Source organism: Calidris pugnax, unplaced genomic scaffold (assembly GCF_001431845.1).
Source record: "Calidris pugnax isolate Ruff unplaced genomic scaffold, ASM143184v1 scaffold20, whole genome shotgun sequence".
Lineage (NCBI taxonomy): Eukaryota > Metazoa > Chordata > Aves > Charadriiformes > Scolopacidae > Calidris > Calidris pugnax.
Genome location: NW_015094510.1, coordinates 25,436,136 through 25,462,200, shown reverse-complemented (window position 1 = coordinate 25,462,200; position 26,065 = coordinate 25,436,136). Strand labels below are relative to the sequence as shown.

At 37.6% G+C, this 26,065-nt stretch overlaps 2 protein-coding genes across 3 annotated transcripts in view; one reads left to right on the top strand and one right to left on the bottom strand.

Moving 5' to 3' along the window:
* SGCG (sarcoglycan gamma) overlaps nt 1–4,406 on the top strand; it is a 149,661-nt gene extending 145,255 nt beyond the window's left edge. Inside the window, exon 9 of the mRNA XM_014965843.1 lies at nt 702–4,406. Within this exon, the coding sequence (XP_014821329.1) occupies nt 702–875 (174 nt within the window). The 3' untranslated portion in view covers nt 876–4,406. The remainder of the gene's footprint in view (nt 1–701) is intronic.
* A 1,619-nt stretch (nt 4,407–6,025) lies between these two features.
* The window catches only part of SACS (sacsin molecular chaperone), a 28,648-nt gene continuing 8,608 nt past the window's right edge, over nt 6,026–26,065 (bottom strand). The window contains exons 5-8 of one of the 2 annotated variants that reach the window (XM_014965841.1): nt 24,245–25,727; nt 22,946–23,037; nt 21,114–21,140; nt 6,026–19,718 (exon numbers count right to left, since the gene is read on the bottom strand). In XM_014965841.1, the coding sequence (XP_014821327.1) occupies nt 8,158–19,718; nt 21,114–21,140; nt 22,946–23,037; nt 24,245–25,727 (13,163 nt within the window). In that variant the 3' untranslated portion in view covers nt 6,026–8,157. The remainder of the gene's footprint in view (nt 19,719–21,113; nt 21,141–22,945; nt 23,038–24,244; nt 25,728–26,065) is intronic. The other variant, XM_014965842.1, reaches the window with a different exon arrangement.

Genomic DNA, 26,065 nt, shown 5'->3' with positions numbered 1-26,065 from the left:
TCAGGGAAGACACAATAAGGTCTCCCCAGAGCCTTCTCTTTTCCAGGCTGAACAGCCACAACTCCCTCAGCCTGTCTTCACGGGGAGATGAGCCATAGAGAGGGGGATGTGCCTCTTCATAGGGGAGGGAGCCCTCTGATCACCTTCATGGCCCTCCTCTGGACCCACTCAAACAAGTCCATGTCCTTCTTATGTTGGGGGCCCGAGACCTGGACACAGTATTCCAGGTGGGTTTTCACAAGAGCAGAGTAGAGGGGGAGAATCACCTCCCGCAGCCTGCTGGCCACGGTTCTTTTGATGCAGAGCAGGATGCAGTTGGCTCTGTGGGCTGCCAGCGCCCATTGCTGGGTCATATTCAGTTTTTCATCCGCGAGTACCCCCGTGTCCTTCTCATCAGGGCTGCTAAAAATCCACTCATTGGCCAGCCTGTATGCATGTTTGGGATTGCCCCAACCCAGGTGCAGGACCTTGCACCTGGCCTTGTTGAACTTCCTGCTAAGGAAGAGGATGGGCACCAGCTTATCGCTCTCCCATGTTTCAGTGTCGGCCAAGAGCCTGGACCTCAGAGCAGCTTTGTATACAGCAAGTCTGGGTAGAAGGCTATTCTTAAACCACTGCCTAGATAAAGTCGAGTTGGTTTATGGCAAGCTATGGCAGTATTGTTTCTAATGAGCCCACTTGTCCTGCTTTCTCCCATGCAGCTTTTGCTCGATGCTGAAACTGTTCGACTGCCCAAATTGCCTGAGGGTACAAGGGGTGGATCTGGTATTTCTCAGGGGCTTTATGAAATCTGCGTGTGTCCGGACGGAAAGCTCTACTTGTCAGTGGCCGGCGTGGGCTCCACTTGCCAAGAGTACAGCCGTGTCTGCCAGTGAGGCACCAGGAAAGGACACACACCCCCTTGCTAGTCTGAGTTTTATATTATTGCCAAACAGCATTACTGAAAGCAGAATTTTCAGAATTTTAAAAACAAAGCACTTGAGTTTAGGAAACAAATCTGTATCTACAATTCTGGACTACAGGGTGAAAGCGGAAGAAGAGCACAAATGACATTTCAACTTCAGAAGAATAACTTGAATCAAATTATTTGTTCTTTCAGTAACACTTTGAAAACAGCCTTACAGAGAGGATAAAAGTAAAATAAAAGGAATATGTTCCCTTGCTGAACTATTATTAAGTCAGATGGTTATGTCATTGTTAATATTTTTGAGCTCCGTGTTTTTTTCTCTCACTACATGTAAACTCTTACTGCATTAGTGGGTGAAATTAAATTGAGGGAACTACTTGAACTGTATGGTAAGACAAAGCATTATTTGCGGAATTCAGAAAGTGCCAGCAAATGGTCTATGCAATTTTGTTCTTGCAATAACACAAGATATGAAAAATGTGGTATTTGTATAAGTTCTGCGTAAAAGGTGTTAATTTGCTAATAGCTTTCTATTTTAATTTGGCAAAATATATGCTGATTTGCCTATTACTGAGATTCATATAAAAATAACTAATACAAAAATCTGCAGGAGTCATTTACACCTCCCTGTGTCTCAAATCTGTTCACTATACAATAGAGAAATATGTTAGTATATTTTATAACAGCAATAGTTTGTTGTACTGCCTGTACCATCGTACTCATTTAAACTCTTTTATATTTTACAACATGCTAATTCAACAAGGCAATTTGCTCTGCCAGCTGGACTAGTAAAATGAAAAAAAAAAAAAAAATCCTTACTGTGGCTCCAGATTGTCTGACACAAGGAACTGTTTGGGCGGTGGGGAAAAAAAAAAAAAAATCCTTTTTTGCAGCCCACAGGATTCAATTAAGAGGACTATTTCATTTCCATCTGCAGCCGTTGACTGATATTTCTGATCCTGTGAGAGTGGGGCTCCATCACAAACAGAGAGTGTAAAACTACTCCTTATTGTTTTTTACATTAAGACTTTGGGTATGGAGTAAATGCTCACCAGAGTTGACAAACCATTTATTGACCTTGTAGAGAAACACAGCTGCAGACCCATTCCCCTGTACAGTGTTGCACTGAACACAAATAAATCGTTTGCACACCTCTGGGTAGCAGGATTTGTATTTGATAGTCTGTTGTTTAAACCACATGGGTTTTTAACTCCTTCAATGCTGTTTTGTATATACTTGTTGATATATTACCCAGGTAGGAGCTGCTATCACATAGTGCCTTGGTGTCTATTTACAGAAAGACTTTTACCCATAATCATTATTAAACCACAGAATGTCCATCCTTTAGAGAAAAGAATCATCATCCTTAAGGCAGCAGACTCAAAAAAAAAGAATGACGAAGACTTGGCTGGTTTTTTCTAAGCTTGCTACTTCAGCTCTGGTGGACAAAAAGAAATCCAACACTCAGTTATGGTCCCAGATGCTCACAAAGGACTGAGTTGAGAAAGAGCCCCCAGTTAACAGTACCCACTGCTATTGTAGGCTTTGTCCCTGCCTCAAGGGCTGCCTTTGTAATTTATCCAACAAGTCTAACGTACAATACTGAAGTTGCCCTTCATTAGCAGGGTGGAGGCCTCAGCAATTAATGCAAACTAGAAAACATACTTAAGCTGACCTTTTGGGTGTCCCTTCAGGCAAAGGAGGCAAGTGAATCAAGGTCTCCCATGTTATTTGGAGAGCGCTCTGATTACTGGCATACTGCCTATGGGAGAAGTAGGGAGCCACACAGCTTCCCTTTTTCAGAAGAAATTCCCTTTTCCGTCTACCTTCAGGGGTGAGTACAGGCCTGTTGGCCCTAGAGAGGGGAATGTATCTCCCTACTCTACAGCTATATCTCTCAACTGTATCTCTCAGCCAAGAGAGGCTTAAACAGCAACCTGCCTTCAGCATTCCTTTAAAGTCAGTTTAGGGTGGTTCCAGCCCCATGTGCAAGTTTTTACAATCCAAATTATGAGCAGTCTTGTCTTATTCATTGGACAGAAAGTCTGTGCATTAAAATAAAGGACAACAAATGCTATTGCGTGTGCCAGACACCTAAAAGTAACCTGGAAGGCTGTCGTGTGTACAGTCTTTTATAGTACAACAGCAAAACTGGGACTTCAGTCCTTAGAGAATTCAGCCACTGTCTGGTTTCAAAGGCATTTGACCCATCCTCATGCCTATGTTTCTGACATCACGGAACATATGCCCGCTTCCATGTGGTACCAAACTACTCATTCACCAAATCTAATCCCTAGATGTTGGCCAGATACTGTAAATAAGTTCATTAGTTAAAATCTGCATATTCTGCCAGCAATGGAAACATAGCATTCAAAGCTATGTTTTAAGCTTTTATTTTGGAGGCACATTTTCAAAAGTGATTTGCCAGTTAATACAAAGCAAGTGACTGAATCCAGGCTTTCCCTGTATCACAAGAGTAACTGGGAATTTGGAAGCCACTTCTGTTGCAACTTCTTGCATTGAAGTTGCTCTGTTTTAGTTAATGTTTTTGCAAAGCTGTGATAACACCTAGGAAACCCAGGGCATGTTTGCCTGGCAAGTAACACTACTGAGCATCATGGCACCTTGGTTAGATACTGCAATAACAGCTGCCGCTCTTGTGGAGATAAAGCTTTTGGACTTGCCTCAGTTCCCAGCTGGATTCTGAGTAGTACTGAAAACTAGATGGGTCTGCTTTGTCCTCATCTCTGCCATCATCCAAATCACCAGCTTGCCCCTCTTCATCACTTAAATGTCATTCTTCATGACGCTACAAAATTGACATTGAATATGTAGTTGCATTATGTAAGTTGTGCAGGTTTTCTAAAGCATGGGTGGCAACATCTTGTCACTGAAGAACATTCTGGAGACTTTGTCTTTTAGTGGTGGTCAGTGGAGAAACAAAGTTTATGCTAAAATTATCACAGTGTAATCAGCTGATGCTATAATCCGAATTGTTGTTAATCTCAATATAGCTCATACGTCACTACATTATCATTTTTGATATTTCCACGTGGGTGTCTTTCCATCTCTCTTTAATACTTAAAAATTATTGTTTCTACTTGATCAAACTTCAGTTATCTACTTACAGATTAACAGGAAATTATGGCACAGGATAGTACGCACATCTAGTTTATTTCCAAAAGTGTTATCCAAATGGAGAAAGAAGCCACCACTACCCAGCAAAGTAAACTGTATGGTTTGCATATTTTTTCCCCTCAAAAATAAGTATTTACAGCAGTTCTTGTAACCGGTTGGGATAGTTACACAGTGGAAAAGTAAAAATATCAAAATGGTAGTAAAACTATATTGGTGATTGCCCAAACACAAACCTCTCTGTTGCCATTTCACACTCCTTTAGTATTGACATTTGTCTGTCTTTATATAGCTTTATGCAAAAGGAAATTGCAAGAATTAACTGAAAACTGAGTTCTTGAATAAACTTTATACATTTTGAAAAGTCTGCTTCTCCTTTTGTGTTCAAATGAAACACAGCTTAAATGAATGTTTTCCTTTTTAAAACAAAATTATCTTCCCAAGACTCTAAGAACGTGAAATGTACATTATTTAAAAATATGAATGAAAATCTTGGCCGTAACTAAAAATGTACTTTCCGGAATTTAGAAAATACTTTACAATTAGATTTCATTAGACATCTAGAATTCATCTTCATCTGTATTAGGTGAAAGTAAATTAAAAAAGATACCAGTGCTACTGAATTAATCATCCAGAAAGCAAATGCAAGAAAAGATGAAGAGTTTTGATGAAAAGCTCATTGACAAACACCTTCATGTGACAGAAATGTGTGTTTTCAAATGAAAACATCTACTTTGGCTGCCAAGTTTAATTATTTTTGAACGACTGCTTCTGCCCATGTTCCACAATACCAATCCAGCCATCCTCAAGGTGGTCAGATCCAGCAACAGGAAATCTCAAAGCTGGTACTACTCTCCTTTACTTTAATTGGAGCAATTACAATAGATTTTATGAAAGCCTCGTTTAAACAACCCAAGCACCAAATGAATGCAATCCTCTTAGTAATACATCTCAAACCTACAGTGATTTTCCAATCACCACAGTAACTTTATGATTATTTGAGTACAAATATTGCAAAACTGCATTTCTTTATACTGCATACCACTTCTTTTTCTTTTGGTAATTGGCTACACAAAAATCTATTTCCTTAAAAAAAAACAGCCAAACAAAAAAAGGCCTTTTTCTTGCAAGTGCCCATTTCTTTTTAGAAGAGGTGCTGGTGCCATTGTTTTAGAGTAAAACTTTTAAAGCTTCCACAAGAAGGTAAATAGTAACAAACCTGCCAAGACTTCTTAGAACCACAGTCGCTTAGATTTAAGGTACTAAATGTACACCTAAATCAGTTTCCTGTACCCCCATCTTGGCTAAGCCTCACGCCTGGCAGGAAGGACAGAAGCTGCTTTTCCTAGACACATTCCTGGTACCCGTGGAAGATAACCAGGACAGGCACCTGGCTGAAAAGACCATTTGACTCATGTGAACTTGTGTAACATGCAGAATTACTTATAAAATGTATTTTTGTGGAACCCCCATGGTAACATTTACTTCTACAGACCCTTACTATGGAATCATCATGTACTTGCTGATCTGAGCTTCCACGCCCAACTTAGGAACAAGTATCTTATTCTCCATTTCCCCAGGCCCTCAGCTGAGCCAAAAGGAAGCATGAATTAAGCTCTATTTACTTTTTTATAAACAGGAATTAAATGGCACTTATGAAACCAGTTTCTATCACAATATGGTTTCCTGGTCTCATAAGGCCTCTTTATTTAGGCTGTTACGGTGAGTTAAGCCAATAAAAAATAGAAAATAAGAGACTTCCAGTCAAGACGCCACTCTTGCCTGTCTCTCTGCATTGATACATAAGTTTTATTGCAACTGATTGATGGTATCAACCCAGGAATAACAGAATAAGTGGATTTTCCTGTGTCATTCAGGTTTTCTTGTTCAGACCACTAGCTTCCTAAGACCTGGCACCATTTTCTTTCTTAGAGTCAGCAATATATACAAAATATACAAAATAAAAACAAAACAGCATAGCAGTTCTGCACAGCCATTTTAATGATTCATAGTAATATCAGTAAAGCAACATTAGTTGCTTACAAAACAGTATGTGCTTCAATGATTTCCTTCAAGAAAAAAGAAGTGTTCATATTGCTGCTTTGTTACTTGTTTTCATGCTACTCTGTTTACCTGATGTTTTAGCTCCATTTAAACAGAAAAAGACAATGAGAACTGTTTCCTTTTGTTAGTATTTTGCTTACCCTGAATACTATTCATCTGACTGTGTGCACAAAGTACGTAAAAGCTACAAAGGAATTTGTTTTAAAAACATAGGGAATTAACTAAACTGATTTATTTCATGGCACAGCAGGATTTGTGTTTTGTTTACATGCTATTTATTGCAAGATTCAGCAAAATGTACAAGTTATTTGAGAAAACTGCAAACATTTGTCATTGAAAGAAAAAAACATTTTTCCTTTTTCATAGTATTCCCATATTGATGCAATTATTTATAACTAATTGAAAAGAGGCTGTGTATTTACCTATATAAAAGAAAGCATGAAGTAATAGGTAATTTAGACTACTTTATGAAACCAAAACACATCAGACTGAAGCACATGTTTGCATTTTTCTTTATTAAAATTATGGCACTTAATATTTAATAGCAGAAATAATAATAGGGCTTCACAATCAGAAGCAGTATCATTTCCCAAACACCACATTTCTTCCCACTACAGTTTGCAAGGTTTTTCAGAAGAGAACAAGCCCTTTATAATTTGCACAAAACTGGAGAAGCCTTCACCATGATTTTTTATTTTTGGATTGCAACACTATCGCAGCTGTATCAGCCCTGCAAGCTGACTGTTGTTTATTATCCTTTGTATTCTGTAAGTTAAATTACAGGTTCACTGTGCTGTCAAGTAAACAATTGTAGTAACATAACATTTAAGTTAAATGTGACTGATCCAGCAAAGAAAAATCCTTCCATTCAGCATTATCCTTCCATATTTTTTTTATTTTTTTAAGTTTTTTTTACAAATAGCTAACGTTGAACGGATTGCATGACATTACCAAAAGTATTACAAACTATAAAAGAAAGAGTGTGAGCTAGAAATCAGGCTTCTCTAGGGCTGTAGTGAACAACAAAATAAAGAGCATTACATTGCAGCACCTTTAAACATGTAACAAAACCCAGTGTTCAGTGTACACCAAAAATGGGTTACTGAATTGTACTATTATCGATGTTTGTTTGTGGAAAAATATATATATATGTACACACACAAAGGCACACACGCAGGAAAAAAAAAAAGAAAAAAGAAACTCAAACATTTAGACATCTGAAAACTGAATTTTGGTGTTAAAAAAAAAATATCATAAAACACCGTATAATAATGTTCACCGATTGTATATCATCCACATGCATTTATCATTAAACAAAAGATAACAGGCTCTAGAAAAAAAAAGTAAATTAAATACTTAATTATTTTATAATAAAGGAAATGCAATCAATGCATGACATGAAGTTGCGTGTTAAATCAAGTATCATCATTCAGCATTCAAATAATTGTACCAATTCACAGGTACTAAACAATCCTTTAAACGTTCACAATGTGATGCTGCAGCAAATTTATAATCAGATCCAGCTGATAAGAGTATTACTATGAGTGACACAAATGTCCACAGAACACAAAAGAATACAGAAATGCCTTGGAGCAATACCTCCAAAGTTATTTTAATTTCCATCCCAACTCCCATTTCATAGTATGTCCAGTCTTAAGATTAGTACATTGAAAGCTGACATTACCATTTTGGAAACATTATATTAAATGAAATAAAAATCTAATAAGGAGTTATAATTATAGGCTTCATCTAACAGAAAGCTAAGCTTTGGTTATATAAAGTGCAGTTCAATAATATGCCAATTAATTACAATATTGTACATACAGCTAACTTTTGCAGCTCAGTTTTCTTGCAAATTTTAAAAAATATTCACGTTTTACAGTTTGCTTATACAGCAGGCTCAGTAAAAAAAAAAATCCCATTTAAATAAATTTCAATTCTAAGTACTTCAGTACCACCCACGTCCAGTGGTCTGCACAGTCACATTTGCATCCCATCACATGAAATACCTAAGCTCTGGACAAAACAGTTCGCTGACCTCTTCAAATCCCTTAGACCTTCTGTTGTATAAAGTTCTCAAGTTTTATTATGATACAAGCAGTACATTCCATCACTCTCATAGCAACTTCTGAAGTAAATCTATCATTGGGAATCTGTGGGAAAGGCAGTAAGTCAGGATACCTAGTTTTTAAGCTATCTACTCCGTAAGCTTCCAACGTCTGAACATCATTTGTAAGCCCTTCAAGTTGCTGACTGTATTCCTCTATTTTTTGTGCAAGGGCTGCTGGTTTTACGTCTTTGTCCGATTTGCCCTTCACAGCATAGTCAGCTGCAATCAAGGCGAGTTTAGTAGAAAGGTAGCACTTAAAGCATACCCATTCATTGGCATTTTTATGAAGGTCATTTCTTGCAGCTGAGAAGTTAGCTCGGGCCTGCCTAAGCCACCGACGTGCCTCTACAGGATTGCCAACGGACCTGAAGGTAGGTGGGACAAAAAAGCGCTGCGAGTAAGATGGCGCCGTGGAAGATGGACACTTTTCTTTATACTGCTGCCTTTCAGATTTGTGGCTTGTTGCTTCTTGATTCCATGAAGTATAAAATCTTTGAAATGAAAATTTATCCGACTGAAATCGAGAAGCAGAGGATGAAAATGGTCTTCTCGAGGCTCTGTCCATATTTTGATCCATGAAGGCCTGTTTCTCTAGCCTGTTAATCTCATTCTGTAAATGTTTGAAAACTTCATTAGCTATATCAAGATTCTCTGCATTTTTATCTGGATGCCATTTAAGATACAGCCTCCTAATAATCTTTTTTCTTTCAGATTCTGGAAGCTTCCAAGCCTGTTCAATCACAGATGTAACTTCTCTTAATATCTCTGGCAATGAGTTTGACTTTATCTTTTTTGGAGAATGATGTTTTGAGGACATTGTTTTGTGGCTCTCTCTACCAGCGAAGAGAGGTGGAATGGCCCTAGGTCCGTGTGCTGGAAATTCTGTAGGACTGGTTGGGGTAGAAGGTGTGCTATCCCTGCTTTGAGAACTTTCCTCCGGTCTTGAAAATTTGTACAAGTCAAGAGAGCTCACTATTTTATACTCACTGTATCCAATATCGATCTGGTAAATCTTCCCTAGAAAACTGGGATTTTCATCATCTTCTCTTTCCACTTCTTGTACAATGATTGCATAGGTGTAAGTTGGTTGATATGATCCGTATATATCACCACCTTCAGCATCAACCAGGTAACCAACATATTCACCAGGGTAAAATACATTCATTGGATCCATAAGAAGTGTATAGTGAATTTCAGCTGGTATAGGAGTGCCAGGTGTTGGTAGTTCAAGTTTTGATGGCTCAGAAGAGTCGTACTTCACTCCTAAACTGTCAAGCTTTTCACTGATCCGGTAAATATCATTACAACCCAGCATGGCAATTAAATATGAGGTATCAGAAATCAGGTTGTCAGTTGCAGATTTTAAGGTCATGGCTAATGCCAACAGGAAATTTATGTCTTTGCTGTCAGAATGCTGTATGTAAAGCAGTATTACTGCATTTCCGTATCTCTTCAGGAAAGCAAATGTTTCGCTTTTGCTGTGGGGAATAGGAGCAAAGCCTTTAACTCGTAACGTTGTTTGCAACTTCTCAAAACAGGAAACTTTCAAGCCTTCTCGCAAAGCTTTGCAAAGTCTTACTGCTTTTTCCTCATTAGCTAAAAAAGCATTGTCATTTTCATGCTTCATAATCCTAATGAGTCCTGTGATGAATTGTTCCGAAGACAACAGTAACTGTAACCTTCCCTGCAAAGAACATAATGCTCCAAACTGACAGATTTTGGGAGACTCTTCATCCAACTGTTCTTCGAGAATACTGCTAAGTAAGCGAGGCCTCAATTTCTGAGGGAATAACATAATCAATTTAGTGTGAAAGCCATGGTCTTTACCTAAGTAACACTGGCTAAGATCAACAAGCATTTGCACACCAATGTTACCTTGGATTCTGCTTTTGTAGTGAGGTGCATCATCAAAAACTAGGATACTAGACTTTACCAACCTACCATCTTGACTCGGAAGGTAAAGGGCAAAATCCCTCATATTCTCAAGGTCATTCCTAACCTTGACAGAATCATTCTGAAGACTTTTGAACAGGCCAGAAACTACTCTTTTAACCGTGCGCATTTCATTAGGATCCAATTGCTTTCCTTCCGAGCTCTTGTATATGCGACCTAGAACTTCAACATACTGCTTTGTTGAAATAATATCTTCAGTACCCAAATGTTTAAATAACTGATGGAAAGTACCAAGTTCTAAAGGAAGTTTGTAAAGATAAGGTTTAAAATCAGATTCATACTCAAGGTTTATTACCACCTCTTCAGGCTTCAGAAGCTTCCAACCTTCTTCCACCATTACAAAAGAAACTCCTCGAAGTTGAAAGCGGAATTCCCTTTTCTCTGTACTAAGAAATTCATAAATGCTTCTTAAGACCTTTGCCCTAGTTTTCACCATGTCCTCATCCAAAGTCGTTATATTGCATATGTTCCTGCAGTTATTGATAACTTTGTCAAGGGGAGGGTCCAAATTGACATTCAGCATAGTTAAAACTTGCTCAAGTTGTTCTTGTGCACCAAGACTACTTCCCTCTTGCTCCTTGATGCTTAAAGGTGTTGCTTTCTCAGGAAGAATGGGACATGAAGTCCACAGCAACTGCAACACATCTGTCTGTTTGAATTTAGGATTCACCTGTGCCCCATTGAATCGTATAAGAGGAAGTGTCCCATTAACTTCTTGATACTGAGGATGAAATCTAACAAATTCTGCTGGAGCTCGTTCAGGGCACAGAAAAGGAATTAATGACAATTCTTTCAGAAAATTTCCTGACAAAAGGTCAGTTCTTTCTTGAAATATGTGATGAAGGAGGACATCGACAGTATTCTGTAGTGTTTCTTTAGACCAGTTTTCTGTATTCGCTCGCATGCTGATCTCCTTAGCAAACTGTAGCAACTGTTGCTGCGAAATGATGAATTTCAATCCGATATGTCGTAGAAAAGTTACCCATGATGGAAGGAATGCAGCTTGGTTTTTTGGTTTTGTAAGTTGCTCGAGTTTCTTAAAAAAATCCTGAGGTATAAAGAACTTTTCAGGAAGCATAACTTCAAAGACTTTTACAGTCCTGTCATAAAAATATTTTGCAGGCTTTAATCTATTGGTTGCATCATGAATGATCAAAATGCTTTCAAGCTTTTCAAACAGCTGTTCTTTCATTTCTGAAGATTCCTCAATGCTAGTTAGCCTATTCTTTAGGTAGATCAAGTGTTCTAATTTTGCATCGTAAGACAGGCTCTCAATTTTTGGCAAAAGATGTTTCAAGTACACTTCAAGATCATCCACAGAGACACAGCCAAGCAGAGTGTACAAATCTGTCAAATGAACCTTCTCTTCAAGAAAAGCTGATGAAGTTGACTGTGTCCATCTGTCTACTTCTACTGATGGGATGCTTTTCGTGAGAACGTAACACGTCCCGTATTTTGAAATGCTGATGTATCGGCCACTGATCGATTTATAACATGGAAGAGACTTTAAAATTTTAATGTCATCCTGAGATGTCAAATGACATAAATTGCAATTGAAGTACATTAAGAGAGCCTCAAAGTCACTTTCTGCTAACTTTTCAGTCCTGAAAGTTGATGTCTGTACCATATATTGTATGGCTTTCAGAATGCTTGAAGGATTATCTATATTTGCTGTACATCCTGACAACAAAGGCACTAAAGCACTGTCTTTGGAGCAAATTTTGTTCAATGCCAACTGAATACAGCCTGTTTTCATTAAAGCATGGAAGACTTTATCACTCTGAGCATTTGGAAAAACAGCTATATGCATAATGCTGAGTGGCAGCAGAACGTCACACTCTGGCACAACAAGGTGATTAGCTGAGACAGTAAACCTTACACCTGGGAGCAAAGTCCAGTCCTTCAAAGTTTCAACAACATCATCGAATTTTGCTTGCGTATCTTCTTGCTCTTCCTTTATATTTATAGACTCACTAATAAAGTGCCAGGCGTTTTTAAGCCAAGACTCACTTGCAAAGTTTTCCTTCCATTTCATACAATTTCTGGTTTTATATTCTCTCGGCAACACAGATGATAACAATTCAGCAAAACTTTTGATATCAAAGACTTTCGCTACTTCACTGCTCAGTAAAATATTGTTGTATCTCAAGTACAACGTGTTCATAAAGAGATCCTTGCGAGATGGAATCAGCTCATGGTATGTTGTTAAGAACTTTGGTCGCTTTGAATCAAAAATTTGCAAAACATTGTCAAGAGTAATAAGGAGTGGCAAGCCCTCAATCTGGATTTCATTTTCTTCTGCATCTTTAAAACAGTAGTCAACCAGAAGTTTGAGACTATGGAAAAGTTTCAAATTCGTCTGCTGAAGACGACAGGGTAACTTTCCAATGTGGCAATTAGAGTCTGGAAAAGAAAATGTCATCAAAAATGAACGGACATCAGCAGGTGTCACATAGGTGACAGGAATATCTGCATCTACCAGACAGTGGTAAAGATTTGCAGTTTCATCACAGTTATATACCAAATTAAATCCAATTTCTAAGAGTAAATGCTTGAGTCTGTAGACATTTTCTGCCACTGTCTTCCGCGTTGTGATGTTGTATTCTGTATTTTTGAGATGTTGCAATTCATCTTGTAGTAAATTGTCAAAGAATGGCCTGCCTTTGTTCACTGTAGACATATTAACCCATGTGATGATAACAGCAGAATGCAAATCAGAACCATCGATATTTGGAGCTCGCATAACAGGTAAAAGACGCTTCAGATCTTCATAAATGCAACTGTAAACTGCTTTCACTAAGCAATACCAATCCGGCTGAATATCAAGTCTATTAACTGGAAAAAAGGATAAAAATTTTTTTAAAGTGTCTTTCACAACATGAACAGGTGTGTTTTGCAGCACGGACACTGTAGGATCAGTGCCTGGGAAATACCGTTTCTTCAGCTGAATCAGCAGTTCAACGTAGGCCGGTGCAATCAGCGCTGTCATTAGGCTACTATTCCAGTCACTTCTTACTCCAACACCGTTATCATCACGCCACAGATTTCTTCTTGCAGAATCCAGGGCAAAGTGTCCATTCACGTGAAAGGGTAATCCAGTTTCTAACGATAACGGTAAGAAACAGAACGCTCTGTGGGGCTTTTTGTAATTATGCGTAATGCAAGCTGCTACCCCGCCACGTGGAAAAAGAGTAATGTCCTCATTCTTGTGGGCTGAAACCACACTTTTGGATACCTTTTCCATGGCAGAAAAGCCTGACCTGTTACAAATTAACCAAGTTGTAAGATTTCCTTCAGAGTCTTCAGTATCCATTGTGTAAGTAATCTGTTGCACGGGTATTTCACTTAGCTGCTTTTTTTTACTTACGCTGTCAATTACAGATGCATGGAATTGCTTTCGTTTCAGTCTGTCTCCATCAGTGATTTTGCCTTGCACAGAATACAACACATTCAGTGCTCCTGTTGTTTTTTCTATCTCACAAATAGAAATTTTTTCCATATGGTTCAAAAACATTAAGAGTTCTGCTCCATCTGTACGCAGCTTATCTAATAGGTTTTGGACCATTCTATCCGAACATGGAACTGAGGAAATTTCTGATACTTTTGCCATTTCTCCATTTCGAAGAGGAAACCTAAACATTGTGCAATTATCCAGTTTAAAGTGATCTCCTAAGTAAAGGTCCAGCACATCTGAGAACTGTGTTCTGAAATCTGCATCTAAATCTCTAAACATGCGGCCAGGACTTGTTGATGTTGAACCTGGTGCATATCTAGCATGAGGATCAAAAATACAAAGTATATCATTGCCAGATATGAAAGAAGGGCAATCAGTAATGTGATAAACAGAATTGAAACCTATACCATATTGTCCAGTTTTACAGGGATTTCCTACTTTTGTACCTTTTCCAAGGTTCTGAATTCCTCGAATATCATCTTCTGTAAAAGGCTGGTTGTTGTAAACACACAGTGCTGGTCCTTGAAGTGGTGCCCATTTCTCATCAAATATTCTATCAGCTGGATGCTGCCTAGGATCAAACACAAAACAGATCTCTGTAGCTTTTGCATCATCTGCATTCTGAAGGAGTTCTTTCAGCATTTCTTTTTCTGACGGGTAGGCATTAAGAATGCTTTTAATTCTACTTGTCAATTTTTCTTTCTGGCCAAACTCTGTTCCAAGGGTAGTAAAACAGATATTGGATGCATATCTTTCTAAAGCTTTATGACGTTTTGGGATTGCTCCAAGCTTTACTGCAACTTCTCTTGGAATATCACCATGACAATATTTAACGGTTGTGTCTTTAACCTTAATCCATGGACAGTCATTGTAACACAAAGATTTCGCAGGCAGAAGTGCAAGACGAGTGTCAGGTAACAAAATCTCACCGTACTTTTTCTCACAAAATTCCTGCTTCTTCTCTCTAATTAGGCCCCATATTCCTTCACTAATTATTCTCCTGCAAAGCTGAAAGTTGTCTTCTGTTAGTTGTTTGTTCCCTCTTTCCTGATCTATTAATTCCAGAACTACAGCAAAATCTTCAACTGTAAAGGCCTGTCTTACCCCCACGCTTTCAAACAGCTCACGGAAACTATTTTTATATTTGTTAGGCAACTGATAGAGGTAGGGTGCTGCTTCAAAATTCAAATGAAAAGACACTTTTGTTGGATCAACATACACATTCTCAACCAGAATAAAACTACAGTTTGTCAGTTGTTCAATTATCATAGCTTTCGTTGATTCGTTCTGTAACATTGCTTCATGTAGATATTTGTAACAAGCATTAGTGATATTTTCTTGATATAACGTGATTCCATCAAATGACTTTGCAACTTCTTCTAACTGATTTATGACCAAATTAACAGCTGGTTTCTTCAGTAAACCCAAAAATTCTTTGACAGCTAATGACAAAGCACCACAACCTTTAAAGGAGTGGGAATTTTCATTAAGAATGGGTTGTATTAGGCAAACTGTATCTTGATGATCAGCAGTGAAAAGATCAGTTGCTGAAAACATTGCTTCAGGCTGAAAATCACTGCCTTTCCAGTGCAGTGAGAAGCCTGCTGGTTTGCTAAGGAAAGGAAGGAAAGGGATGGTTTGACATTTTGCAGCAAATTCTTTAGCTCTAGGGTCCCTAGATTTTAGTTTTTCATCAATAAGACTCACTATAATGCTGCTTCTAAGACAAGCTGCAGCATGATCAATCTTGTTAACTTCGGCTACTGACTCTGCACGTTCCATCAGATCTTCCCATAAAATATCATCTTTAGCCATTCCCAACTGAACAAGTTTAACCAAAATAACTGGGTTAAGATAATCCTGAGTGGTGCCGTAAGGAAATCTTCCATCCTCAGCATCATATAATTTTGCAACTCTTCCTTCAGGATGGATCAGTCTTGATGGTGTAACTAATGGATGTCCATCCAACGAACAGGGAATACACGGAGTAACACGAAGAATTCCTGAGAACTCCTCAACTTTTTCATTGAGAACATAACGCATCAAAGGATCACGCAGCTCTGCATCAATCTCCTGAATGTTAGGGAAAAACACCTCAGAAAAGAACTGTTTCTCAGAAAAAGTGTTCTCCAGTAATATATACTTGCATCCTGCTTCTTCAAATCCTGTCTTTACCCAGGAAGGAAGATCTACAGCACACAGATTTTTAGAACCAGTTTTTTTAAGGTACTTCTGAAAGATCTTAAAGGCTGATGGTCCAATATCTGGTCGTTTCAGTATAGAGTCATCTAAAAACCTTACATTCTTCATGGAAACCCAAGAGAAACCATCAGAAAACACTTTGATCCCTTCTTTGTTCTTCATGTGAGCTATGTCTTCATAAAACCCTTGACAAATAACAGAAAAATCATCATGAACTGAATCAGGATCTGGCCACACTGCAGAGTAACTGTAGTCAACAAGCTCACCATTGATTGCCATGTCACGCAGAACACAAAGGGCTTCTATGTAGGCTTTTACAATAACATGCCTCATGAATACTGTATTCCATCTTCCCTTTGTGTCCGTTTTCCAGATTTCTTTCCGATTTGAAGTAACTGCAAAGCAGCCATTTATATGAAGAGGTAAGCCTGTTTTGATTCGTAGAGGTAAATAGCAGAATACTTCACCTATGTTGTTGCAATTAGGTTTCACAATCCATTTTTGATCCTGAGTTTCAGAGAGCAACACTCCTACTCCACCACAGGGAACAAGACCTAGTCTTCGTCCACTTTCATGTAATGAAAATTTTAAAGCATCTCCAGTGTCCATGCAAGAACATATAAGCCATGTTGTTGAATCTACTGTTTTCTGTGGCAATTCATCAGCTGATCTCTTCATCTGTCCTGATTTAGCCATTTCAAAGAAAGAAGCTGGATCATCTTCTGTACCTCTGAAAAGTGGAGACTGTAAATCAGCAATCCGTCTAAATACATGGTGAAATTCTTCTACTACTATCTGTAAGATACACGAGGACTTTGGTGTTTCAGTGGGAAGTTTTTTACTACTGCCATTGCAGACCTTCATGAGTTTAGCCGCTTCCTTTAAAACACTTACGTTTGGGGCAGTCAAGGCTTTGGAAGAACACAGATTTTTTTTGATAGTGACAACATCCTGTGCCACCCCAGGATCATCTGCTTCAATTTTCAAGTATTTCAAAACCATTGAATTTACACTCTGAGCAAATATTATCAGTCTATGACCACAGATGCTAAACTCATCCACAAGAGAGTAAATGTCTGCTGTATTGTAAGACGCACTGCTGACTTCACTCACTTTAGCTTCCTGCTGAGTTCTAAAGGACAGCCTGAAAAGAGTTCCTTTGTAGCTGTAAGGAGATTCTACAGTCAGTGGCAACTGGCAACCAAAAACTCCTATAAAAGGCTTAAACTGGTTGGGAAACTTTCGCAGCCTCTTCTGTTGTTTACTCCAGTTGATTTTGATGCCAGGGTTAGATTTATCTCTAATATGCTTACTGATATGGTTAACGTTTGGATCGAACATAATCATGAACTCCCGGCTCAAAATAATAGGAACATCAGTGATATGATAGACAGAATTGAATCCCAGTCCAAATTTTCCTACTTTGTCAACTTCACTCCTTTTTAAAGACTCTCCTAATCGAGTTATATTTAGGAAATCAGAGTCAGAAAATTCAGAATTATTGAATGACCACAAAGCTGGACCATGACATGCTGCCATTCCTGGATCCAGAAGATTCTCTCTTATATCCATATTTCTTCTCATGTCAATCAGGAAATTGCATTCCGTTGCATTAGCATCATCAGCATTTTGAAGAAGCTCTTTAAAGATATCTGAAATGGAAGGGTATTCCTCCAAAATGTTTTTAATTCTTACAGTCAGAGGCTCTCTTTGCCCAGACTGCTCAAATCCCATATTTTCTGGATTAATCAGTCTTGTGCTAAGGCATGGGACATTTAACCACTCAGCGGTTTTCATCGGTATGTCTTCATGCACTAAAATTATCGGTTCAACAGAATCTTCCAGCAAATCGTTTAAGTCATCCACTTTGATGTCGCAGTAACAGCACTCGTGAATGGGCCTCATGGCAAGTTTGTAGGGAAGTTTGCCACTGTAGAGCGGCATGGGCGTGTGCAGACTTGCAGGAATCTGATTGCTGTACAGCCACCTTATGATGCTCAACATAATGTGAAGATTTTGTTTACTCTCTTGTTCCGAGAGAGGCTGCTCGCTTTTCAGATATATTTTCTGAATGACCATAGACACGTGGTCTGGTGTTAACTGCTCTATTGAACCACAACATATAAACAACTGGTGAAACTTCGCCATCGTTTTTGGCACATAATGTAGATAAGGTTGGAGATCGAGATCAGGTACTGACTTTATTACTGCTTGTGTGAGGGAACAAAATGTTTTACCTGTCCAAACCCAGGGAAATTTCAGGGCTTTAAAAGCTTCTTTGCCTTCTTCTAGATGATCATGCATAAATCCATAAATCTCAAGCAAGATATGCTGAAACTGATAGTAGTCCTCATCACTGAAGGTTTTAGAACTGTGCCAATCAACCACCACCTTGAAATGTTTTAAGACTGCTTTTATGCTGGGCTTGGTGGGGATGCCGAGGGCTTTTTCTGTATCCAACAGCACATTTTCCACAAGAGGAACTGAGGAACCAACTAAAATTGCATGAGCTATATCACACATTTCTGGTGGTGAACACAGATTGCAATGGTCTCCTTTCCAAACTAAGGACCCTGGATAATTGGGAGGTCTTTCCTTACATGCCGGGATCCATTTTATTTTTTTCAGTGCAGCTTTTGTTTCAGATGAGTGAAGCAGTGTATGGTTTTTGTTCAAAACCATCACGAGAGTTCTAGCTTTTCTTAACAGTAGATCATGATCAGTGTTAGAGTTAGCATGCAAACTTTCAATTTTATTTGCCACTCTCATAATATCACTCTCCTCAAGATTGGCCTCATTTTTTAAGCCTATTTGTCTCAGAGAATGAAGAATATCTGAAGATGTAAAGACAACAGGAGGGAAGCAAATTTCCTCCTCAGCATAAAATAAGTTTTGCAGAACTTCTACCTCAGGATCAAAGAGTTCGCTTGCTGACATAATATTTTCCTCTGAAATCTTAATAAACTTTAGTGATGTCAGCCAATCTATCACATCTGTATTCTCATTTTTCAGAAAAGTCAGATTTTCAAGAACCCATTGCATTATCTGTGTTATTTCATCATATGAATAAAAATCACTTCTTATGTCCTGTATAACAAACTTCAAGCAATCTGTGCTCTTTAGCTGTTCTATTTTTAGCAGGTTAGCTAAGCGAATAGTAGCTTCATCACTGCTGTCAATTATTGGAACAGAAAATCTTAGACCAGGAGGAATTTTGGCAGTGTGGTGTAATACTTTACTACCTTTTAGCCCAGTAAAAACAGGGACACTTTCATCAGATGATTTTTCAATTTTTTTAAATATTAGCAATTCCTGAATAATTCTTCTCTCTTTTTCACTTACATCAGTTAAACTAGCCAAGAATGCCCTAAGAGCATCTTTATGTGTTGACGGGAATGATGCAACCTGACTGCATAGTTTCTGTAAGGACATTTTTTCCATGATTTGTAAGACAGCACTTGGTAATGGTGGATGCACGTATTTTTTTATAAGCGGATGTTGGATAGAAATATCTAGCTGCTTAAGTACAACTCCACCAACTTTCTGAATAATATCAGCTAAATATTCCGGGAGCTGAGTCTCAGATTCATCTTCCAGAATGATAGGTGATGGATTCCTAAGTCTAACCAGTTCCACTGATGTTTGGTTTTCCTCCAGCAGTGTCTTGGGAATAAGCGGCATGTCATCAAACACACTCAAGTCATCAGAAAAATGTATATATAGGTTCTTCCAGACCATCTTAAGCCAGGAAACTGATGGGTGATTTTTGTCTTCCAAACCTGGATGCCACTGTACCACCATGTCTCTGCCAGGCCACGTGCTATTCATAACTTCTTTAATGAGCCGAGCGAATCTTTCTGGGTTCAGAAGCTGCAGCTGAGTGCATGGCCTTCCTGAAATCATAGCAAAAGCACAAAGCCATGAAAATCACAGAGCACAGTTACATAACAAAGTGCTTTTGGTTGTGGGGGGAAGGGAGAAAAAGAGAAAAACACCCCAAAACTAACTCATGTCCTGCCGTTTTTTTTAGTAGAAAAAACTGTTTGTTAAATAAAACTGCAGATACCAGCTTCCATTGCTTTTAGGAGTTAATTAAAAGCAAATACATTCCATATTAGTAAAAAAGTAAGTTGAAAATCATCAATATGTTATCACAATTTTTAGTTTGACACAAGAGTACTCAGGCATACATAGCAATTACAGATTTACAATCAAAGTATACTCTTCAAACTATTTTTTTTTGTTTGGTTGATTCTTTACACTACCCATTTGCCTAGCAGTAAATAAGAATCTAACCCATTATTTGTCTATAACTGCAAAGATGCAAATAGATTTGAAAGATAATTTATTAGATATGGCAAAGAGCAGCTTGGTGCAGATGATCTTACACTAAAACTGACAAGCAACAAAACTCAGTTGTGCAAGGACTGCTAAAACTCAGTTTAGATGTATATGCTTTTATTCTTATAATCTAAATATCCTCACTAGAAGAAATGTATGTTAACATTCGTGTCATTATTACCACTATGACAGCTTATACTTAAAATCTACAGAATGTCTAGGGCTACAAAACAGTACAAAATATACGACTACCTCCCACAATATCAAAAACAATGACAAGAATGGAAGCAAGACATCTATTTGAATTGCAGTTCTTTCTTCCATCTAGATAGCACTGCTGTGTCCTTAAAAGCAACAGCCTAATTAAAGATATTATCTACAGTCCCTGCTCTGCTGGAAATCTGTAGCAAGACATCCTTCAGAAAAAAAAAACCAAAATTGTTTTCACTTCACTTCATGCCTACAGAGCTACACATTCTGTTAGTTCTACTGAACAGAAAACACAGGTAACACAGTAGCCTTGTGAAAGAGAGAAATACTTGCAGCGACGGGCCAGACAGATAAGAATCTACTTAAAAGTTAAGCTTAAATCCCCTGAGCAAAGAACTTCAGAAATACTGTTTTAAAAATCTACACATGTGATCTTAAAATACTGGGTATCTTCCTACGGCATGGGAATTTACTAAAAAAATATATTAAAAAAAACAATGAAAATATTGATCATTTCTGTGTCACATAACTACAAGGTTTTCTTCATCAATATGCATTTTCCCCTCAGTTGCATTTAGAATTCTTTACATAACTATCTTTGGTAGCAATCTTTTGGCAGCTCTATTTGGTAAGCTTAGTTTACAAGAAAGCTGGGGTAATGAGAATAGCTGATCACCAAATTCACACAAATATCACACTTCAGTCCAAACCAGTACACCTTCAGTCAACAACTGTACCTGAAAATCCCCAGAGAAGCTGTTGGGCTAGAATATAATCAAATCAATTTTTAGAAAACATCTCTTAAGTTACACATTAACATACTAAATATAGAAATGGTTATTAAGTAGCAAAATACAGTATACATTTTAGGAAAGCAAAAGTAAGATCTGGTTGTCTTTGTACATTAAAAAAAAATAAATAAATTTGCATCCCATCTTCCCAGAGAAACAATACTAGAAAGTTTCTATTTCTGCAACTGTACCAGGAATCACTCTGATATAATTTCAACAGCTATATAAGTAAAATTTTTGAGGTAAAGCTTCAAAACCTGCCAAAAACCTCTCTGATATTTATTACTTATAATAACATACAACTTCAGTGGTACTACAGTTGTACTTTACAACTATGCAACAACTTAGAATGAAGAATAATTTAGGAGGAGCTAGAATAAAAAGTAGGCCACTACAATCTCGCAAAGGATTATCAAAAAGTACTTAGGCATTTCTAGAAGATTCAGAAGAATTATACTTGTCATATTCATATACAAATGTATGTTCTTCTAATCAATGAGAAGCATACTACCAACCAAGAGCAAGTTCCTACCGAAATGTCATTCAACCTAACTACCAGAGGAATAAAAGAGACAGAAGGAAGACCTTAAACGTGACCAAAAATCTTCCCGTGCACTAAAAAGACTAGAGAGACTTTGCTGCAACTCAGAGACCAAGACTGGAAATGAAGGAATGTCCTAGAAGAATTCAGTAAGGGATTGCTCTGTGAATATATAGGATGGGTTTTTTCATTATAGACACTTCTGCTTTTTCTGTTTAAGATGCATTCAAACAGACTGTGACAGAATGACTGAAGACCTGATAAAGGGTATGAAGAAAAGCAGATCAACACAATGATTTATAGCATTCTATGTCTGGTTCTGATGGCTTTAGTCTAAAAAAGCATTCTGATAAATAGAGCAATTTAAAAAAGAAGCTAGACAAGAATCTCTTTCTGAAAAGTACATTTTCTAGACATTGAAGAATAAGATAGCTCACCATATGCTCATATTATTTAAAAATAAGCTGGAGTGACTTCTTTGAAATGTGTTTACACAAGAAGACTTGGGATACTCAAACTTCAAATTTACCAGTCAAATGGTGGGCAAGGTAAACTGTCCTGTTTACCTGACAAACTCTGAGTAGAAAAGAGGCGAAAAAAATTTAAATCTGAAGGCTGTTAAACATAGATGCAGCAAACTTCTTCACCAAGTCTTTTGGTCAAGATTGGAAGTATTTCAGTAAGTCCCCATGGACACAACCATAAACTATGAAATAACACTTGGGGAATACTTGATAAAATTGTATGGTCTACAGTTTGCTTGAGGCTACAGTACGCTTAAGATAGCTTCCTCTGGTTTTAAAAAAACACACTGATGTGATCACGTGCAATTGTGAGATAAGAAATGATCCACAACACCAAAACCATGACATCGCTATTGCATATGCAGATACTACAAATGCAAAATAGAATTCAGGCTATCTTAAGCAGTGGAATACTGTTTGCACAAAATTACTGAACCTTGAATACATGTTTTTTAGTAAGTGAGTATCTATTTTTTGTTTCTGCAAATTTTTATCCTTCTTCCCTTGCCTTTGCCTTTTTGATCATTTATAATTTTCATGTGTCATTTCCAATTCAACATAGCCTATTGTATTATAAACTTTTTTTTAGATGACCAGTTTATTTATGTTAACTCAGATGCAGAGAAGACATTGCTTTAAGCTTGAGCTTATAACCAGTCTGTTCAACCATTAGCAATCTGTTTCACTATATGAGAACACAGAAGATTTATTACCTCGGCTTTTGGCAGCTTCTTTCAAGGCAGCTAGAACCTCAGGTTTCAGATCATCAGAAAGTAACCTTCCTTCCAGGCCAGGAAAGAGTGATCTAAGTACACCATTTAAAAAAAAAAACAAAAACAAAAACAAAAAACCAACCACATGTTAGCAACGCATCTAATGTATTTATGCTGCTGCACAGAAATTACCAGCACAATAATCATCATGGTAAGACAGTCACATGCAAAGCAATCGCTTTCATATGCAGAATTGGGTTTTCAGTGGTTGTTTTCTTATAAATGAGAAAATCATACATTTAGATGCAGAGAGTAGTAACGAACTAATTTTTCCAACTACTCTTTTTTTCAAAGCAGGTCTAAGCAAGTTTTCTTTTGATAGAGAAAATTGGATTGAAAATTATTTTCATCCAGTTGTATTTTAACCAAAAAAAAAAAAAAGATAAAACCCACTATACTATGTCTCTTAAAGATTCTATTTGAAATCATACAAAAAATACAACATGTGATTCTAGGACTTCAAAAGATCTGTGGATTCCAAAAGACCTGCAGATAGTGGTTAAGATTATCATAGCCAAGAGTCAGTCTCATCCTGCCCTTCCCTCCCCTTCCTTTCTGTTAGCACTTAAAACTAAATAGTTTTTCCAAGTTTAGTCTTCCTTAAATCAAACATAACTCTCTAGTTTAATTCTGACAGCAGGCATGTCTGTTACACATAAACCAACACAGAATCTTTCTTGCTCTTCCACAGGTGTTAAAAGAAAGATTCATAAGAGCTTATTTCAGCTTTTTAAGCTAAACTCTTAAGTTCAAAGTGTTTTAAAACATGTAGCAGAAGTCATTTATTATACTTATAACATTAGAATTAAAAATAATTACTGTAGGCAAGAATAGAGGCAAATAAAGCACTACTACTTTAGATTTCTGAATTATCACAGCTAGCAAGTAGATTTATACCTGGTATAACATGGTGTTGTGTAAGTTCTACAATACTGACCAAACTAAGTCCATTAGCAATACAAAACAGAGTAAGATATAGCAGTATCATTAAATTCCCTCAAAAAAGTATCTAGATCACATGATTCTTTATAAACTAACAAAGGCAAGTAGCTGTCACTTTTCAAATGAGATATATGTACGTCTGTGCATATGGACAGAAAACAGAGTTCTATATCTATGCATTATTATATTACAGGCTTCTGCATATCACCTTGTGTGCTGATAAGCAAGTAACAGTCTGAAGCTCTGTTTGAGCATTTAAAATGAAAAAAACAACAATATTTAAAATATTAAGTATACCTGGGATATTCTTCTGAGGTTATGTAAACTACATCCTGTTCTGACACAGATGAGGAAAAAGGAATAAAATTTCCATTTTGTAATGGCAAAAGCTCCAGTCCAATCAGTTCACTGTAGACTCCATCAGAAAGCACAAATTCTAGAAGATGAAGCTTCTCTTCAGCAGTTCCACTGTGTCCAGATTTCCTTAGTACTTGCCGTACTACAGCAGGAGTCACTTTTTTCACAGCTTTAGCAGCAGAAATAGTAAGATGCACTGCACTAGCAATATTTGCTGGTACCTTGGCAATCTGCTTCCCTGAATTCTGGAGGTAGTTGAGAACAGACTGTGTGTACTCCAAACTCTCATCCATTTCAGAAAAGTGCACCTGTTCAACCTGTATCCACTGATTACTCACTGAGTAAATAACTGTATGCTGGAGCAGCTCTTTAAAGAGAGGTACTACAATTGGTTTCCAAGGTACCCTGATTTTGTTCTCATCAGGCCATAACCTATAAATTCGTTCAGCTGACAATGGAAAATCTGAATTCTTCTCAGTCTCCATTCGTTTGATAGCTTCCAAAATAAGGGTGGTGTATGCCTTGGGCACAATATTCACGACGAGAAGATCATTCCACAAAGCTGCTGGATCTCTCCATTGATCCAGCTCTCGCCATTTGATACTCCTCCTATTGTCCGTGAGACCAAAGAAACCACTGACATGAACTGGGAGTCCAGTTTTGCTCTCTTCACCTGGAGGCAAAGGCAGAAAACAAAACGCTCTTCCTGAAAAGTCTGCTACAGCTCCTTTTTCCTCCTCATTAGTTGATAAAGACATGGCTATTCCAATAGTAGGAACAAATTTCAAGTCATCAGCTAAACTATCCAGTTCAGTACACATTCCTCGACCACCCACACAATTACACACCAACCAAGATGTTTTCTGTGCGTCCTTAACGCTCTCATCTTCTACAACTATATTTACATGGTATGTCACACATGTTATGCTATTGCTTGGAACTCCTTTACAATACTGATTTATTGCAGTTCCTAGGATCTTGATAGAATTTGGTCTTTCATGTTTCAAGGCCTTGTTCTCACTAGCAGTTACTCTAAAAATCAGCCTCTCAGTTCCATCAGCTTCCCTAACATGCAATGACACATCCTGAACACTCTTCAGAAAGAGCAATACTGTGTCTGCATCTGCTCTGAAGGATTCAAACAGCTCCAGAACCTTCTGTTTGTCGTAAACATTGCTGCTCAGCTGGGAAGGCTGCAGACGAAGTGGGAAACGAAAAAAGGTACCAGGAAAGCTTCCATTCTTAAACGTTTCCTTAGTGCTGCCAAACACACCAATGAACGGAGCAAACTGGTCTGTAAGTTCATTGATTTCCTTGCTATCTTCTTTTAGATTCCAGCACTGGCCTGATTCATGAGGTCCAAAAAGGGTCTGATGGGGATCAAGCATTCCAATCTGGTCACCACTGAAAATGCTAGGGACATCTGTATACATAAAAAACAACTATTAGTAATCCTAAAACAACATGCTTTTCAAGTACGGTCTTATGGAACAAATTTTAAAAGGGTAAGAAAAAAAAATGTTATAAACCAGCAATGAACCTAGTCTGAATCTGATAACATACAATTCAGCATTTACTGACAGGAAAAAAACAAGCACGCCTCTATTTTGCAATTAAATATTTGCATTTTAGCAAATAGTGAGTAACAAAAAGTGTAATTTTTTTCAACTCTATACTTTTATCTTTCCAATATTTTCAGGAAAAAAATAACCAAAACAATATACTAAAGATGTATTCTATTACATTCATACTTGCAGAGTA